The following is an 18328-nucleotide window of genomic DNA, read 5'->3' as shown; positions in this document are numbered from 1 at the left end:
ATGGCTGCTCTATAAATGCCTCCCCACAATCCACTTGGGGACACACACCAAAATCAATGTCTGCTGCAATGGTATCACGTCAGCGGCAAAATAATTGTGCGCCTAAAATAGCACTTTCTCTCCTGCAGCCTCCTTTTCCTTCCTCTCCGCTCCTCATCCTTCTGACGCAAGGCACATTAAACACTCCTCTAACAAGTGGAGCTATGGCACAGCGAGCAAGGCAAAGGTTGTGTGTGTGTGCGTGTGAGTGAATGTATGTGTGTGTGTAGGCTTGTATGCCTGTGTGAGGAGTGTGTGCGGTTGGCTCCCTGTGTCATGCACCTTTCAAGCCATTAGCAGTCCAATTACCGCACATTAATGGGAGATGATTCAAAATAAATGCTCCATGACACATTCCCATTAAATAACCTCCACCAGATCAGCTCCTCTGTATCACTGATATCACTGCATGATCACTCCTTACCATTAACCAGATACAGCTTATAAACTCAGATTCTCTATATAGAAATAAAAAAATATTTTTCATAATGACTATATACAGATGTGACAAATGGATGCAAATATGTAGTAAATATTCTAAAGGGAAGTATATAGGTTACCAGCACAAAGAGACGACTCAGTGCTGCCCTCATCAGGCAAAAATGCAGGAATACATTTTTATATGTCCATCACCAGTCAGCACAATCTGCAGCTCTGTATAAAATTAAGAGACCACTTCAGTTTCTGAATCGTTTTTTTGATTTTGCTATTTATAGGTATATGCTTGAGTAAAATGAACATTATTGTTTTATTCTATAAACTACAGACACCATTTCTCCCAAATTCCAAATACAAATATTGTCATTTAGAGAATTTATTTGCAGGAAATTAGAAATGGCTGAAATAACAAAAAAAAAAAAAGATGCAGAGCTTTGAGACCTCAAATAATGCAAAGAAAACAATCCATAAAGATTCAAGAGTTCAGAAATTAATATTTGGTGTAATAACTGTGGTTTTTAATCACAGTTTTCATGCATCTTGGCATGTTCTTCTCAACCCACAGCACAGCACTGAATCAGCACTGACAAAAATACAGCCTGACAAAAATCTTTACAAACTCAATCATCTTCAACAGGAGACTCCACATTTCATACTGTAGTACCTGAATAGGATTGGGCATCGTTTCTGACTGTTGCTAATTCTAATTGTGATTTCAATTCTGCTTATCCATTTGTGTTCTTATTGAATCAAAGAAAAAAATAGGAATAAGAATAAACATTTTTTATCAATAACAATATCTTTCAGTTGTGTAACTCGTGAGTTTTAGCCTTTTAAGTGCCGCTTTTTGCTTGCGTGGTTATTAACTTTGACAACCACTAAATTATCAATTCCAATGCCAAATTTGTGAAAGATGCCATAAATTACCTTTTGGCAGTAAAGAACACTTTTATCTTGGGTGATAATAATAGAGGAGCCTGTTCTCCCTGTGTTTCCATTTTATTATCTGTTCTCACATTTATATTGGCTTTTTTTTACTGATATTCTGCAGTGCTATTCAATGTCTCTCTGATCAACTCGAATTTCTGAGAATTTTATTTTACTAGCTACTGCAGACAAGGGAGGCTGAAGAACAGTTTCATATGCAGCATCCATATACAACACAGAGAGACCTATAGTATTTCACAAAGAACAAAACACGAAACACGAAACACGAAAAAAACAGATTTTAGCTAAATGAGACTTTTAAGGCGGTTGGAGCCAGATTAAAATTCTTTAGTAAACAAGTTTAATGATATGTACAACCTGAAATCCCAAGACCACATTTAATAAAACTTGTTATCCATACATCTAAAACATCCAAAGGAAAGAAACATCCATATTCAAACATTTCCGTTCCTCTGTGCTGAAACCTGTCAGACACCTGAGCTGTTTCATTCTCACTTACTCACTTACAGAATCAGACAGGTAATACTGTGTGTCTCACACTGCCACTAACCTGAACCTGCTTCATTACACCCTTCAACACATCACATCACTTCACCAGACTCAGTCAGGGCAGATAAAGCTACAGAACACTCTTAACTTATGAACTATGCCCTGATTCACCTCACCAAACAGAACTCACAGCATTTGTTATGAATAAAAATCCATTTAAGTCAGATACAGAAGATATCAAAATTATATCATAAACATTCTCTATTTTTAAAAGCAGTGAGCTGCAGTGCAGAAGCAAAAACACAGATGCACGTACTGGCTTAATTCTAGGGATGCATGGTAATGTCAGGATTATATTGGTATCAGCCGATAATTGCTTTTTGTTAGAATTTTGCTGATATCTTAAACCGATACTTGTTGATGCATTTATTGCATGCTGGAAAAATACTAAGCGATGCTGACTGCTCTAATTAAATTGGCTGACACTGGCTGTGCTACTTTAAAATCCACTGATTTAAGGTAATTCTATTGTTTTATTTCACCTGTTACTTTAAAAAAGAAGGTTTAAAGGAGAACTCTGGTGTGAAATGAACTTTGGGTGTATTAAAAACCCCAAAAAAAGTACGTACCTTTGTTGAACAGCCCCCCAGATTTCCAGTATTTTGTCAACTTTGACCAAACATGCTTTAGAAGGAGTGAGACGGGGCATATTTTGCCCCTGCAGATAAATCGCGTTATTCAGGCTTCACACTTCATTAGTAGACTCCGGAGAGCTCTGACATTTGAAACGAGGCATTAAGAGCTTTAAAAGAAGTTTATTCAAAAGTTTATTGCAGAAGTTTATTCAAAGCAGCTGTTTACATCCATTAGCAGGAGCAAAATATGGCCCTTCTCACTCATTCTAAAGTCTGTTTGGGCAAAGTGAGAAAGAGAGCGGAGTTGGGCTATTATCACGTTTGAATACACCCAAATTCCATTTCCATAAATACATTTTAAAACCAAATTTCTCAGGAGAAACCTTTTTCATTTTATTGTTTGCATACAGATGGTTGGAAGCCAAAATATACAAGAATAAATGATTATTATCAACATCACCAGCAGATATATACCGTATATGTGTAATATCAAATATTGACATTGGCCCAGGATTCCCACATTGGTGCATCGCTAGTAAAATCTTTTAGAAAATGTATACCTCAACACATTGCATAAACATAATTTTTTTCCAGGAGCTCTTATGCACATATCAGCTCAGGCACGAGGCATCGTTGCACACACCAATCCAAGCCTGCACCACCATATTTCTGTAAAGCAAACTTTATCTTCTAGAAACTTTTTTAGAAAGTGTTATGAAGGAATTTCCTACCACTCTGAGTCCACTGGTGTGATGTCGATGCGGGGGGGCGTGATGAATGGCAGCGTGGTGGGCCGGCAGATAATATCCTCATCAGGGGTTCGGGACCTCTCCGACTGTCGCCACGACAGAGGGGGGAGCTGAAGGTTGCCAGAGAAGCGCCGCCGCCCCCGCCGCAGGTCCACTCCCAGCGTGCAGCCTGTAGACGTGAAGGACTCACTGAGATTACAGTCTGGAGGTCCTTTACTGTCCTACAGAGGCCAAGAGAGAGAGACAGAGAGAGAGAGAAAGAGAGAGAGAGAGAGATTGATGAAATAAAAAAACTGAACTGTAGCTTCTAGTGTATCTAGAAACTTCTCTAACTAAAAGTTTCTCTAGTTCTTGTACTTATTGCAGGGTGACAAGAGGATAACAAATCATGCAGAGAAACAAATGGACTGTATTCAGTTATTGAGCCCTCCAAATTTCAGTTATTCCTCCATGTGGGAGAAATCAGTGATTCTCTATATTATTTATATTTTCAGGTTAAAATATTAAATATGCTTTATTTAGCCGTCTTCATTTTCTTAATCAGTTAAGTCAAAAAAAATAATAATTTGCAAGAAATTAAAGAAAGCAACTGATTTCTCCCAACATAAAGAAGTGCTTGACAAATAGGCTCAATTATGTAACTAAAAATGGTATCTTTATAGTCAGTGGAGCTGAGAAAACAGTGATACAGTGACTGTAGAAACAAGGAGGTGGTATTAATGATATGGCTGATCAAGGTGTTTATTACAATGACTGCATTAGAACATATTTGTCTAACCCCCAATGTTAAAATGACAAGATTCTTGAGGATTGTGTAGGGGTTCTTCTATTTGAAACCATGAAGGAACCTCTTAAGCTGCTTTGAAGAACATTTAAGAATCTTAATAAAGGTTCCTTAAAGCACCTTAAGAGGTTTCTTTAAGAGTTTCAAATTAAAGAACCATTAAAGATGCTTGAAGCGCTGTGCGACAGAAGCTGAGCTCTGCGGTGCAGTTAAAAAGCTCCATGTGACAGTTAAAAAGCTCCGCAAGACAGTAGCTGCACCTGCAAAAAAAACGATTTTTTGAAAATTAGAATCGATTCTGAATGGTTCAATGTTAGAAACGAGATTCGAGCTTCAATCGATTTTTTCCTGCACCCCTACAGTGTACAGTGTATCACTGCATGTGATCATTCAGGTTTGTTGATGGTAGAGATGGTGGATGCCAGTTTTTTTTGGTGTCTCCGTGTTTATGTTACCTTCTGGCTCTCTAGCTTAGATAAGCTGTTATATTCAGATCTTCCGGAGTCATTAGCCACACTTTGATAATGTTGCATATTGTCTGTTCTCCATAAATCCAGTCAAAACTAATTCCATTTTCCTGCCTTCCTCCAAATTATTGACTGCCCACCTGTTGGGCCTGAAACCAATAAATGTTCGATACGGATAAATGTTCTTCTGTCACCTGTCCGGCCAGACTGATTAAAGCTTTTGGAGGTCTGGTTTCCCCATCACCCACCACAGAACAGCTACCCACCATTCAGTTTATGCTAACAGTCTCGGAGTAGTTGCTCACTCTACACTACAAAGTATATATAAGTTTATATGAAGAAGTTTATATGAGCTTTTTATCTAAACATATTAGATCTATGTGGAAGTAAAATTACTTTTAAACATTCATTTATAAGTTGTCTGACCAGAGGAGGATGGGTCCCAACTTATATATTAGCCTTAATATTACAAGGTACACGTGAGCCTTGGTTTCTCCTGAGGTTTCTTCCTTTTCCAGTTCTGAGGGAGTTTTTTTTTTTCTCTCCCCTGTTGCACACTGGGGGTTCATTTTTGTAAAGCTGCTTTGCGACGTCATCAGTTGTAAAAAAAAAAAAAAAAAAGTAAAAAAAAAAAATAAATTAGATTTGATTTGTATGCAACATTGATTGCTCATCAGAAAAGCATTCAGAATCTAATCATTAAAGCTCAGCAGGTATCAGAAGTGTCCCAGCTCATATCTTCTGGCTAGAGCTTTCCTGCGGTGCTGAGCTCAATCTTACAAAGCAGGAATTAACAGACCTCTATTCAGTCTATAAATGAAAAGCATTTTTATGATTTCTGCTGAAAGAAACTGTATTTAAAAAAACGACACTTCAATTACTCTGATGAATTCCGCACTAATCAGCACTAACCCCAGATGACACAGATGAGCTGAGGAAAAGGGTTGCATGGATCATTTTATTATCTACTGTGTTGTGCACTAGGAGCATAAGTAAAATTATTTACATAATTTTAATAATTTACATATCATTGATGTCAAGCAAAAATTGTGTATCTACATTTGTGCTGTTTTTGACTTTTTGACCTAATCCAAATATGTCAGATAAGCTTGATATTGTGTCAGAATTTAGTTGTGATGTATGAACCAAGAGAACTGATTCAAAATGACTTGGAATTTAATCCTTTTATATTAACTTCCGTAAAATGCTAAAAAATTATTTTTCCTTCTCCTGTAAAGTTGTTTTTTCTCAGCCACAATCACAATCTTAAGTGCTTAAATAAACCTTTTCAAGCATGAACAGATAATTGCTTTAATTGTTTCATACCCTGCATCCATTTCAATGGACATCATTTATTTTCTTTATTTTTCAGAATAGACCATGAACCAGCCAATGAACAAGTTTATACACCAATGAAACAGTAACTTGGCCCCACCCACTGCACTATATAGCTAATTTGTTACTCATTTAATGTGATTTAGAACATTTTTAATTACATTTCTTTTTTTACAGTTTAGGGATGGTTTATAACATAAAAAGATCAATATGAAATGTAAAATATTACACACATGCCTCCAAGGAAATCTATTTATTGTATTTATTTGCTATATAGATTTTATAGTAGAATATTAAGAGTCTTCATTTCTGTTTCACACCTTAGACCATGTCTCCTTTTTTATACTTTCTGCTCCTGTCCTCTGTTCTCCTGTCTTGTTTTCCTCCCCATGTGCTCCACTAGCACATGGCCCTGTTGTGTTATTGTCTTGTTTCCACTCTAGCCCCACCCAGTCATTAGTTTTCTCACCTGTCTCGTTTGTTACTCCGCCCCCTGGTTTCCTTCTACAGGTGTTTCCTGTTTCCCTGTGTGTATATATACCCCATGTGATGCTTTATTTTTTGTCATTCTATGTTTGAACATGTTGTGTTAAACCCTGCTTTGATGTATTATTGCTGTTTGTCTGATCCTTAGTCCTTCTGTGTTTTGTCTGCAAAGTTTCTATGTTAGTTCTCTTTAGTTTGTTTGTTTCTTTGTTTTCTTAGTTTTGCTTGTTTGTTTATTAATCTTCTTGTTAGTTGTTTGTTTTATAGTCTTTGTTTCTTTAGTCTACATGCATTTGCATTCTGCCTCCAACTTGTTACATCTGTGCATTACAGACAAAAACAGCATTCCTACCACTGTGCACTATACCAAAAGAGTTTTTATAAAAAAACAGTAACAGGCTGGAAAGTCTTTCGTACTTGAGATCTATCTATCTATCATGTGCTTGAATTCTGTACGTACAAAAACATTATGTGGGCCATATTTCATAAAAAATAGGCGTGTAATTCTGCTTATTGTACGATTCGATGCATCTGGACATTTGATGCCCCTGATGAACTGGAGATATTTCGCCTTGTTGATTTGACTTTGCTGGCAATAAAAAAAATCCCCACAACTGCACCTCCAGTTTCTGCCACTAGAGAGAGGCAGAGTCTCATAGTTCACACATGAGCAGGTGAACTGAATGCAGCAGGGTAAAGAGAGTGATGGTGGCTATGATGTATATTGGATTCCAATTCATGCAAATGTGATATTAGTCAGACATAATGCCATAATGCCAAAAAATAATTTTCAAATTTTCAAAAACAGCTGTGTTGTAAGCAATGGGCTACTGAAAAGGAGTCTTTCTAGAACAGTCATACCTAGAACCTGTCTCACACTGACTGCTACCCAGACTACAGAACTACTGGTGCATCTAAAAAGTTATAATATCATTAAAAAGTTACTTTATTTCAGTAATCCATTAAAAATTGTGAAACTTATATATAGATGTATTACACACAGAGTCACACATCTATTTTAAGCATTTTAAAGCATACTTTTACTGTTGATGATTTTGGCTTAATGAAAACCCAAAAATCAATATCTCAGAAAATGTTAATATTATATAAGACTGGTACTTTTGGCAGTGCGGGCAGTGTGCCAACTCCTGCTGGAAAATGAATTCCGCATAAAAGTTGTCAGCAGAGGGAAGCAGGAAGTGCTTGGACAATGCCTTACTACTGTAAAGTTAATGTAAAATCTGAGTATTTGATACACTGAATGTGTAATCATATAGACATCACAAATTACATTACTCAGTAATGTATAATATTCAGCGAGAATCTGTCTCAAATTTCTCACTTCAGAAATATGAATAAATCAACATTGGCAGGTAAGAGAAACACCAGAAATCAGACTCGACCCACAATGCTTCTCTCAATCACGAGACCCAGCCAGCGCAGCATGTGAATCACACATGACCAGCTAGCAGACTGGTCATCAACAGGGCTGCAGGCCATATGGTACTCACTGCTCTGAGAACTGTAATCTACCAAATATGAGTGGTCAATCATGCAATCAGTTCACTTCTTATTCACTTTAAAGGTCAAGCACTTCCTGAAGTGTCCCTCATCATGCAGTATAATATGGTTCTGGAATGTGTGTGATTGGCCAGATGACACTCAAGAGTAAAGAGGGGTCTTGCCTCAAAAACGTCTCACTGTCAAATTCTACGTATCTCAATGGCATCTGGCAGGAATCCCATCCACATTCAAAGCAGGAGATCCGACATGCATGTCCCACAGGTCAGTGCTGCATTCTTTAGCTTACATGGGATGTGGCAAAAGTCATGAGACACAATACTTAGGCAGCGTCCAGAAACCCCAAAAGTGTCTCCTTTTTCCTACCGATCCTCCTCCTCTCCTCCGTGACCCGGAAACTGATTTCGTGAGGCCATCTTGCCGCCTGTCCGAATACCGTAGGAGACGAAAGAAGCCGCTTAAAATCCACCTATAGTAGGCTTCCAACGGAGGTTACATCAGTGTATCCTACTCCGGAAGACTTTTAATGATTTTTATTGACATCACTGCATCCACGCCCACAGAGCACGCGAAAATGCGGAAGGCAACGCCCAAATATACGTCATAAACATATTAATTAACTAGGTTCCTTATCTAATTAAACAGCCAGTAAAGCAGTAATATAATTTATAATTTAGATAAACTGTATGCTCAGTAAAACAATATTTATGACCCTATGTGTATCATGTTATACATATAAAAACATATATTATTTATAATATATATATATATATATATATATATATATATATCATTTTAATTAATTCATTTATTTACTTATTTATTTTAACTTAGGGACTGAGGTCTGAGGTCAGACAGGGCTGCCAGAGTCACTGGTCAGAGATGCGGCCTAAAATGCGGCTGGGAGTAAACAGGATTTTATTGGAATATCTGAATTTTTGGCTGTGTGTGATAGTAATGTTCTGAAACGTGCTGAAAGTGAGCGTTGTGATTGGCTCAGTTCAACGGTAGTCAACATCCTATCTAAAAGGGATCAGCTGTCCCATTTCCCCAATTACAGCTCCTTCCCTCCATTCCTCCTCCTTCCGGGGTAGGAGAGGAGGAGTAGGAAAGGAGGAGTAGGAGAGGAGGAGTAGCAAAAGTTTCTGGACGCAGCCTTATTCCTATCCACGATACCTGTCATGTCCTGGCCCTGTTTCCTGTCTGTCCTCGTGTCTGAGTTATCCCCACGTGACCCGTGCTCCTCTGTGTTTCTTCCCCTGTAATTTTCCATCACGTGTGTCCCATTTGTAGCTCCGCCCTTACCCCAGGTGTTCGTGTTTAGTGTGTGTTTCCTGTTTGTATATATAGTCATCTTGTGGCATTTTGTCCTTGTCGGTCTTTGCAGCAACTCCTGTCGTTTGTCTCTCTCAGTGTTTCTTTGTTAGTCCTTAGTCCTCTGTTTTCTTGTTCTTTGTTTGTTTGTTTCTTTGTTATTTATTTAATAAATTATATTATTTACTCCCTGCCTGGCACCATTCCTGACAATACCATAATACAGTATGTGGTTTATCAGTATATTTGTAAGCATGCTTGTTTTAGATGGAGAGGTACAGATGGAAAGCACTGCAGTGGAAATTTTATTTATAATATTTCTATTAGCGTTACACACTGTATAAAAACTACAATGTGACACCTGGTTCCTATTACTCAAATCAGTAAGATACCCCACAATGAAGCATTTTACATTAATCCTCTCTGATCAGTCTGTTTCATAACCATCTGAAACATTCTGAAATATTGATGGAATTCCTCTTTAATATGATCATATTTCATTTGCATTATTCTGGGCCTTTGGTGAAACACTAGACGCACCTCACAGTACACTTTCACCAGCTGGTTTAGAAGGTGAATCTGACACTTTATCACCTTTGTATTGATTGCACAGTAGAAGAGAAATAAGCCAGCACTCAGAGTGTGTTCCTCTGTCTGATTTAAAGATGACGTGTAAAATAAATCTGCCCACAACTGTGCTAATTTATCTCCTTCAGAATCAGTTCCACCCATTAGTCGCCACACCACAAAGCACCACATAACACATCACCCAAACCTCTAATTTATCTATCTGTCTTTCTATCTGTTTATCTCTCTCTCTCTCTCTCTCTCTCTCTCTCTCTCTCTCTCTCTCTCTCTCTGTGTAGCAGTTTTTGCTTTCATAGATTTTTTTTTGTGTGTTTTAATCTATACATGTACATTTACTGATCCAATATCTCCAACATGTCCAATATGTAGGGCATACACTATCAGCCTAAATGTGTGTGGACTCTGCAGAAGATAGACATTAACCTATCTGCATCATGTCAAATGCCACCTGTGGGGTATAAACACACAGAGGGGTATAAAGCCTTTCAGCTTTGAGCTCACTAAAGCTTTTGTCACTGAATGCAATCAAATCCTCACAGCAACGCTCCAAAAATAACCCCTACAAAAGCATGACCAACTTTTTTAATTACTTTTGATTTCGTAAGAAATGGGCAGGTGTTTTAGTACATTTGTTCATACAGAATATTTATATAGCTAATGTATATACTGTACATATACAGTACTGATCAAGAGCTTAAGTTGTCCAGTAGCAGTGCTGTGTGGCACAGACAAGCTGCTTTTTTATTTTCTGATCCTAGCAATGACTTTATTACTGCTTATCCCTTTATCTATCAGACTTTACAAATCTCTCCATCTTCACTGCTGAAACCGAGACCATATTATCAATGATAATATGAGCTAAAGGCATTGTTTCCATGTGGGTCAGCCAGACTTCTTTCTGCACCAGTTTTCTCCAGATTCTAAAGGCCTTTTGAAGGTGTAGGACAAAGTAGTTACCCCTCTTTAGTTTCATCTGTAATTTCTCTAAAGAAAAGACTTAAACTTTTAATAAATACAGAGTTCTCTGTGTTTCTGTGTCTTTTTCTAGTTATTATGATGAAAGTGTGAATGTGCTGTGTGTTAATGCTGCAGTAGAGAGTGCAGTAACGCCATCTGTTCTACAGACAAAGGCTTTGTAATTTTTTTTTTTTTTTTTTTTTTTTTTTACAAAATACTTTTACAATATTTAGTTAATTTGTTTTCCTTAATGGTTCTGGAGTTTTGCAGTTTACTGGATTTTGCATCATTTCTGGTTATTGACTGGTCCTGAAGAGCTTTAAAAAATTGTTTTTCTAAAACTTTGACCACTAGTGTATATCATCGCTGTCGTTTGAAAAACACGTATCTCCATTTTTGTCGATTTTTAGTTTACTACATAATTTGAACAGACAAACTGTCCCTTACACTGTGCCAACATTTCTTGATAAACGGACCAATAGAAACTCTTTAAAATGACCTGAAATAAACTCTTTTTGCATTGACTTCCACTGAAAGTGTACAAGGTTTTTCTGTCTCCTGTAAAGTTGCTGTTTTGGAAATAAGTGTTTTTCATAGGAAAGCGACGATATGTACATATAATTTAAATTGTGATGGCAAATTACTAGGGGTGTCACGATTCTCTAAATCCTCGATTCGATTTTACTTCCGATTTTAGGGTTGTGATTCGATTCGATTCTTGATGATCTTTTTTTTTTTTTTTTTAGTTTTTACGATTTTCTTTATTTATTTTATTATTGAACACCTGATGACTGGGCTCGCTGTTTGGGCGTATCCGTGATGTTTTTTTTTTTATTCAAATGAAGCAACAGGTGTAGTCAATCATAAGTTTAAGATCTATAGTTCTATAAATCTGTTTTCAGCTTCTCCTCCGCGGTTGAAAGGCAGCTGTTCTGTGTGTGAGAGGCTCGTGTGTGTGTGTGTGTGTGTGTGTCTCTCACACAGCGGAACTTTTTGTCGGAGGGCGGGGCTGCGCTCATGCAGCCGCTCTCTCTCTGTTGAAAAACCCTGGGCTACAGTGTGCTGCGCCATTTGCGTAGCTTAGCGGGAGGGATCGTCGATCCTCTTTTTGACTTCGAGGCTCGAGACCATGCCATAATTTCAATCGATTTCGATAAAATATCGAAATCGTGACACCCCTACAAATTACACAATCCCTATTCATTTGCTTCCAACACTATAGGAGTGAAAAATAGCACATGCTTCCTCTGACACACATGTGAAGTCAGTCACCGCCTCTTTTTTTTAAACTGCTGCTGATGCAGCATCACTAGGCAGCCAACGCAGCTTTCCAGCTCCAATGCAACAGTTACAAAAAGTGATGAAGAGAGGAAATTCCAGCAAATCAGATCAGATAGAGCAAGACTAACCATGCTGCTGATAGATTTAGAACCAGCGACCCTTTAATCATGCATTGGATACATTTTAACTAATAAAGTATTCAGTAGTTGTGATTTGCTTTACATTAGTTATTGTTTAGTCTATTTTATTGATTGACCTCTTCTAAAAACTGCATTTGTGAAAAACTGCATTTGCCAAATAAAAACATGGACAACATATTTTCTCCTTTATAATGGGCCTATTTTAATCCACTCATGTTTGTAGGGAAATGTACAATAACTGCTTTTCACCCCCACAGGGAGAATAAAAATTCATGAATTAAAACATACATTCAAAAACATTAAAAAAACAACACACAGCGTTTTGCTTTGGACAAATAAATAAAAAAAAAGCATAAAAACGCTAAAGAGAGCAACACATTCCCACAACACAGTAAGAGCTGGAGAGAACTACAGTTGTGGTCAAAAGTTTACATACACTTGTAAAAAAACATAATGTTATGGCTGTCTTGAGTTTTCAATAAGTTCTACAACTCTTATTTTTCTGTGATAGAGTGATCGGAACACATACATGTTTGTCACAAAAAACAGTCATAAAATTTGGTTCTTTCATAAATTTATTATGGGTCTGCTGAAAATGTCACCAAATCTGCTGGGTCAAAAATATACATACAGCAACAAAATTTGTCAATTTTGGTGATGTAGCGAGTTGTGTCAATCAAATTAGCTTCATGTCATGGCCTCTTCACTTCTTGTAAGTGATTCTGATTGACTACAGCTGTTGACTTCTCATGAGCCCATTTAAATAGGGCTCATTTGACCCAGTGATTAGTCTCAGCTACAAAAGCTACAATGGGAAAGTCAAAGGAACTCAGTGTGGATCTGAAAAAGCGAATTATTGACTTGAACAAGTCAGGGAAGTCACTTGGAGCCATTTCAAAGCAGCTACAGGTCCCAAGAGCAACTGTGCAGACAATTATACGCAAGTATAAAGTGCATGGAACAGTTGTGTCACTGCCACGATCAGGAAGAAAACGCAAGCTATCACATGCTGCCGAGAGGAGATTGGTCAGGATGGTCAAGAGTCAACCAAGAATCACCAAGAAGCAGGTCTGCAAGGATTTGGAAGCTGATGGAACACAGGTGTCAGTCTCCACAGTCAAGCGTGTTTTACATCGCCATGGACTGAGAGGCTGCCGTGCAAGAAAGAAGCCCTTGCTCCAGAAAAGGCACCTTAAGACTCGGCTGAAGTTTGCTGCTGATCACATGGACAAAGATAAAACCTTCTGGAGGAAAGTTCTCTGGTCAGACGAAACAAAAATTGAGCTGTTTGGCCACAACACCCAGCAATATGTTTGGAGGAGAAAAGGTGAGGCCTTTAATCCCAGGAACACCATGCCTACTGTCAAGCATGGTGGTGGTAGTATTATGCTCTGGGGATGTTTTGCTGCCAGTGGAACTGGTTCTTTGCAGAAAGTAAATGGGATAATGAAGAAGGAGGATTACCTCCAAATTCTGCAGGAAAACTTAAAACCATCAGCCCGAAGGTTGGGTCTTGGGCGCAGTTGGGTGTTCCAACAAGACAATGACCCAAAACACACATCAAAAGTGGTAAAGGAATGGCTAAACCAGGCTAGAATTAAGGTTTTAGAATGGCCTTCCCAAAGTCCTGACTTAAACCCCATTGAGAACATGTGGACAGTGCTAAAGAAACGGGTTCATGCAAGAAAACCATCACATTTAGCTGAACTGCACCAATTCTGTCAAGAAGAGTGGTCAAACATTCGACCTGAAGCTTGCCAGGAGCTTGTGGATGGCTACCAAAGGTGCCTAGTTGCCGTGAAAATGGCCAAGGGACATGTAACCAAATACTAATGTTGCTGTATGTATATTTTTGACCCAGCAGATTTGGTGACATTTTCAGCAGACCCATAATAAATTTATGAAAGAACCAAATTTTATGACTGTTTTTTGTGACAAACATGTATGTGTTCCGATCACTCTATCACAGAAAAATAAGAGTTGTAGAACTTATTGAAAACTCAAGACAGCCATAACATTATGTTTTTTTACAAGTGTATGTAAACTTTTGACCACAACTGTAGATGCTACAGACACGAACACACACCCACACACACCCACTTTACACACCATCAGCAAAGTCAAGAGGAACATCACGTCTCCAGCGTGAGCAGGGATGCAACAAAATATATAGTTGCAATTTCATACATATTATGTGCCTGTAAATTAATTCACTGACCTACATTAACCCCCACACTTCTGCACTTTATAATGCAGAACTGTGATTAATTTAATAAAGGTAAAAACAAATGATAATCGTTTTTATTAAGAGTGCAATGTGCAATGGCTGCCTGGGAGGACTCTGAGAGACATTAGCAACAGGAAAGTTTAAGGTGAATGATTATAAAAAAATAGATTGGATGACTCATTCAGAGAGGATGTTAAGAGTTTTCCATATTTCACAGCTCTGTAAAATAGGGCAGGTGTCATGGCTTGGCAGGGATGAGACATGCGTGGATAAAATAAAGAGGGTTTTGTTTTGTTTTTTAAAAAGGGACAATCCAAAAGTGTGGTCAACAAAAGTCATGGTCAAAACCAAAACACAGAAAAATAAGAAAGCAAAACTTTCAAGGGTCATGAGACAGTCCCAGGTCAAAATATGGTAAGGCAGTGTTAGAGGGCAAGGTAAAAATCATACACAGAAAAACAAAAACAAAGGCAATATAAATGTTTTGTGCACAGACGTAACCAGAACAAATACTCGGCCAGGAGTATGTGCAGTAAAGGGGTTTATATAGTGAGTGAAACAGGTGCGATCAAAGTTTTTGTGGTTATGTTTTGGAAGGTGTCATGTGTTGCAACATTTAATGTGGTAAGTGAGTGAGTGAGTGCCAGTGTATGGTGCATTCTGGGCAATGGAGTCCAGGGGTAGAGGATCACTGGTAGGCACAGGTGCAGAAGGAACAGGTGTGACAGCTGGACGATAAAGCCAACATTTATACTATAATATATTATATCAATAAGATATAATCGCAAAATCTGTATAATCATTTAAAAAACCTTAAGCTCTAAATAATATATGTTGAATTAACAGTGGTGTGTCTAAAAATCATATTACCGTGGTTAAAACTTTTTGAAAATCTTCTACAGTCCACTATCGCTCTTGTGGTGAACAAAGGAATTATAATACCCTAATCATCAATGTTTTCGTTACCTTCATTTTTTATTAATAAGGTTTCCCACAGTAAAAAATAAATAAATACGCACAATATTTTTCGGGAAAACTAGAAACTAGAATTTATCCTTGTCCTGATTTATATAAATAACAAACACCATTCCAACTCAGATTTTTTGATGTGATGATTTTTCTGATTGTTTTGTGACAGTAAACAACTTTATGAGTGCACAAAAGGTTTTTACATATTAATGATTTTGCAGATGTTTTTTTTTTTCCTTCAGTCTTTTCACTCAGCTGAAATAATTTGGGTTTAAATTTAAATTACACTCAAAACATCTCCCAAAGTACCCAGCAGTAAAGGTATCTGCCTTTAGACCTCTTCAGAGGGATTAATTTTACCTGGGTAGGTGGAGTAATGTTTTTAGTATAGCAATTCAGAAATTTGCATTTCTTTTCACACTTCCACAAATACAGACTTGCCAAGTCTCCTGGAAGTTACGGGAGTCTACCGCATATCAATAATCGCTCCCTGATTCCCGAAAGTCCGATAAAATCTCCCAGAACCTAGAACGAACCAAAAATGACCACACAGGCAACACAGACCTTTTTTCTCAGTTATGTGTGAGAAAGAGAAAGAGAAGTTTGCATATTCATGAATTGTATGCAAAACATAGAGGGTTCTGATTGGCCTGTTCTCTGCAAAGAGTCTGTGAGTCAGCTAATCAGTTTTTACTGTGGGCGGGTAGTGTTATTTCTTTTCCCATCCTGGATGGGATGCATTCAGGAGCATCATGGTTCCCATCAAAAAGATTAATCTTGCCCTCTGTACAGTTTGTAATAGTGGTTTTAGCATTGGCCACGGGGGACTAAATGATTGCAAAAGGCATATGTCCAAGTCCAGGGCCAGAGGTACCTCCCTGAAATTAATTTTTGCAACTTGGGATTGCAACTGCAAACATACCACTGGAGAGCTCAACATGTTTGGAGGAGAACACTAACAGCCAATTCTAATAAATCAGCTGAAACGGAATGCTGTGTACCATGTACTTCTGAATAGTATCACTCTAATTGATAAAGCTAAAGGGAGGGCCATTCTACCCATAAACCTCTGCCCACGGACAGCTGTAGCATTTCAAACTTGTATCTTGGGAGCCTACAACTTCATAAAACCAAACACTCTGAGGCAGTGAGTGTGTAACTAAAAAGTTATGTTTGTCTTATATCATTCTCTCCTACAGACTCCTCTCCTGGTTGTTTTTGTCCCTCTTCTTCTTATCTGCTCAATTCTAGCACACACTTTGTAGCTGCACACTAAAAATAATATTTCGGTTTGCAAGCATGCACTTGATTCCAGCCTATTCCTGAGCTAATCCACATCTTCATTTTAATGATACTCAGTTTTGGAGAGGATTCTCTTGGACACTCAGTACATCTCCTACCCCAAATAATTTATTTTGAGCTTATACATTAATATGTAAAAATGTAATCACCTCAATGCACCAACTTCTAATGTGAATATTAACTATAGTCTGTACATTTTTTGTTGTTTCCACTTATTAAAAGTGCACTATGCTTTTTTCCATGAGTATGTATCACACTAACGGGTAGTGTGGTAGAGTGGATAACACCACTGCCTGTCAGTGAGGTACCATGTGGGAAACTGAGGTTCAGTTCCAGGTCTGGGTGACTATGCTGTTAAGAGTCCTTGGGCAAGACTCCTTAAACTAAATTGGCCCAACTGTAAAATAACTTTTTAATTCGCTCTGGAAAAGAGAGTTAGCTAAAATGGTGTACATTTAATATTTAGCTACATTTCCACTTTGTTTACACCTTTGCCCAGGCTGGCTGTTAGCTTCACAGCTACACCACCACAAACTTGCCAAAACCAGCTGCTGTGTCTGTTAGCATTGCAGCGCTAACCCTCCTGAAAAAAGCTGCTAGCATCGCAACAAAAACGCTCCTTACCAAGCCAATTTGCTGTGTCTGTTTGCATCTTGGTTGTAACTTCACCAAGGCTGACTGTTAGCATTGCAGCTAATCCTGCTATTAGCTTCACAGCTAAACCACTGGAAACTTGCAGAATATGGCGGCTGATTCTGTCAGAATTGTTGCTGTAACCTTCCCGATACCGGCTGTCAATATTACTGCTAACCCACTTCAAACTTATCGAGCCCAGCTGTTGTCTTCTTCTTATTATTATTATTCTTTTTTCAGGTTTATGGCGGATGGCAGACCAACTGAAGGTGTATTACCGCCACCTACTGAGCAGGAGTGTGAAGTGTGATTTCGGGAATTGACATGGCCAATAATAACCAAAATAAAGGTGTAAAGAAAATTATAACTAAGTACATAAAAACAAAAGAAAGTAAACCAGCTGTTGTGTATATTAGCATCACAGCTGTAACCCTAACTAAGTTGGCTGCTATGTCTGTTAGCATTGCGGCCGTAACCTTGCTAAAGCCACTGTTAGCATTACAGCTAACCACAACAACCTACAGCAGCTCCACTGCTGTTTCTTTAAACATTAAAGTTTACTTTGTTTATGTGTTTATTAGCATCGCAGATATAACCCTATTATTAAAGTGAGCTGTTAGCATCATAGCTAAACATCTCTATCCCAGTAAAGGCTAGCTGTTAGCATCACAGCTAATGCGCTACAACCTAGTCCAACAAACTCTGGCTGATGTGTCTGTTAACATTGCGACTCCAACCTTATCAAGGCAAGTTTTTAGCATTGTGATTAACCTGCTTCAGTCTTGCCAACCCTGGCTGCTAAGTCTGTTAGCATCATGGCTATAACCTTATCCAAGTTGACTAACATGCATTTTCTCTACTAAATATTTACGTAGACGTTAGTTGTTTGCTGCTACACTGTTCTAAAATGAAATATTAAGCATTTATTATTCTCTCATCATCACACAGTGCTTGCTATATTCTGAATAATGATAATGCAAATAGAAAGATTTGTCACAAAGAGTCCATAAAACATAAAAAAAAAAA

At 38.0% G+C, this 18328-nt stretch overlaps 2 protein-coding genes across 2 annotated transcripts in view; one reads left to right on the top strand and one right to left on the bottom strand.

The window, feature by feature from the left end:
- The window catches only part of pde4ba (phosphodiesterase 4B, cAMP-specific a), a 343053-nt gene that overhangs the window by 211834 nt on the left and 112891 nt on the right, over positions 1–18328 (bottom strand). Inside the window, exon 3 of the mRNA XM_022675871.2 lies at positions 3281–3519. Within this exon, the coding sequence (XP_022531592.2) occupies positions 3281–3519 (239 nt within the window). The remainder of the gene's footprint in view (positions 1–3280; positions 3520–18328) is intronic.
- LOC111195860 (G2/M phase-specific E3 ubiquitin-protein ligase-like) overlaps positions 1–18328 on the top strand; it is a 675934-nt gene that overhangs the window by 601503 nt on the left and 56103 nt on the right. The gene's annotated exons all lie outside the window — the stretch shown is intronic.

This window comes from Astyanax mexicanus, chromosome 5, assembly GCF_023375975.1.
Source record: "Astyanax mexicanus isolate ESR-SI-001 chromosome 5, AstMex3_surface, whole genome shotgun sequence".
NCBI lineage: Eukaryota > Metazoa > Chordata > Actinopteri > Characiformes > Acestrorhamphidae > Astyanax > Astyanax mexicanus.
Note: the sequence above shows the minus strand (reverse complement) of the source record. Positions and strands in the feature narration are given on the sequence as shown.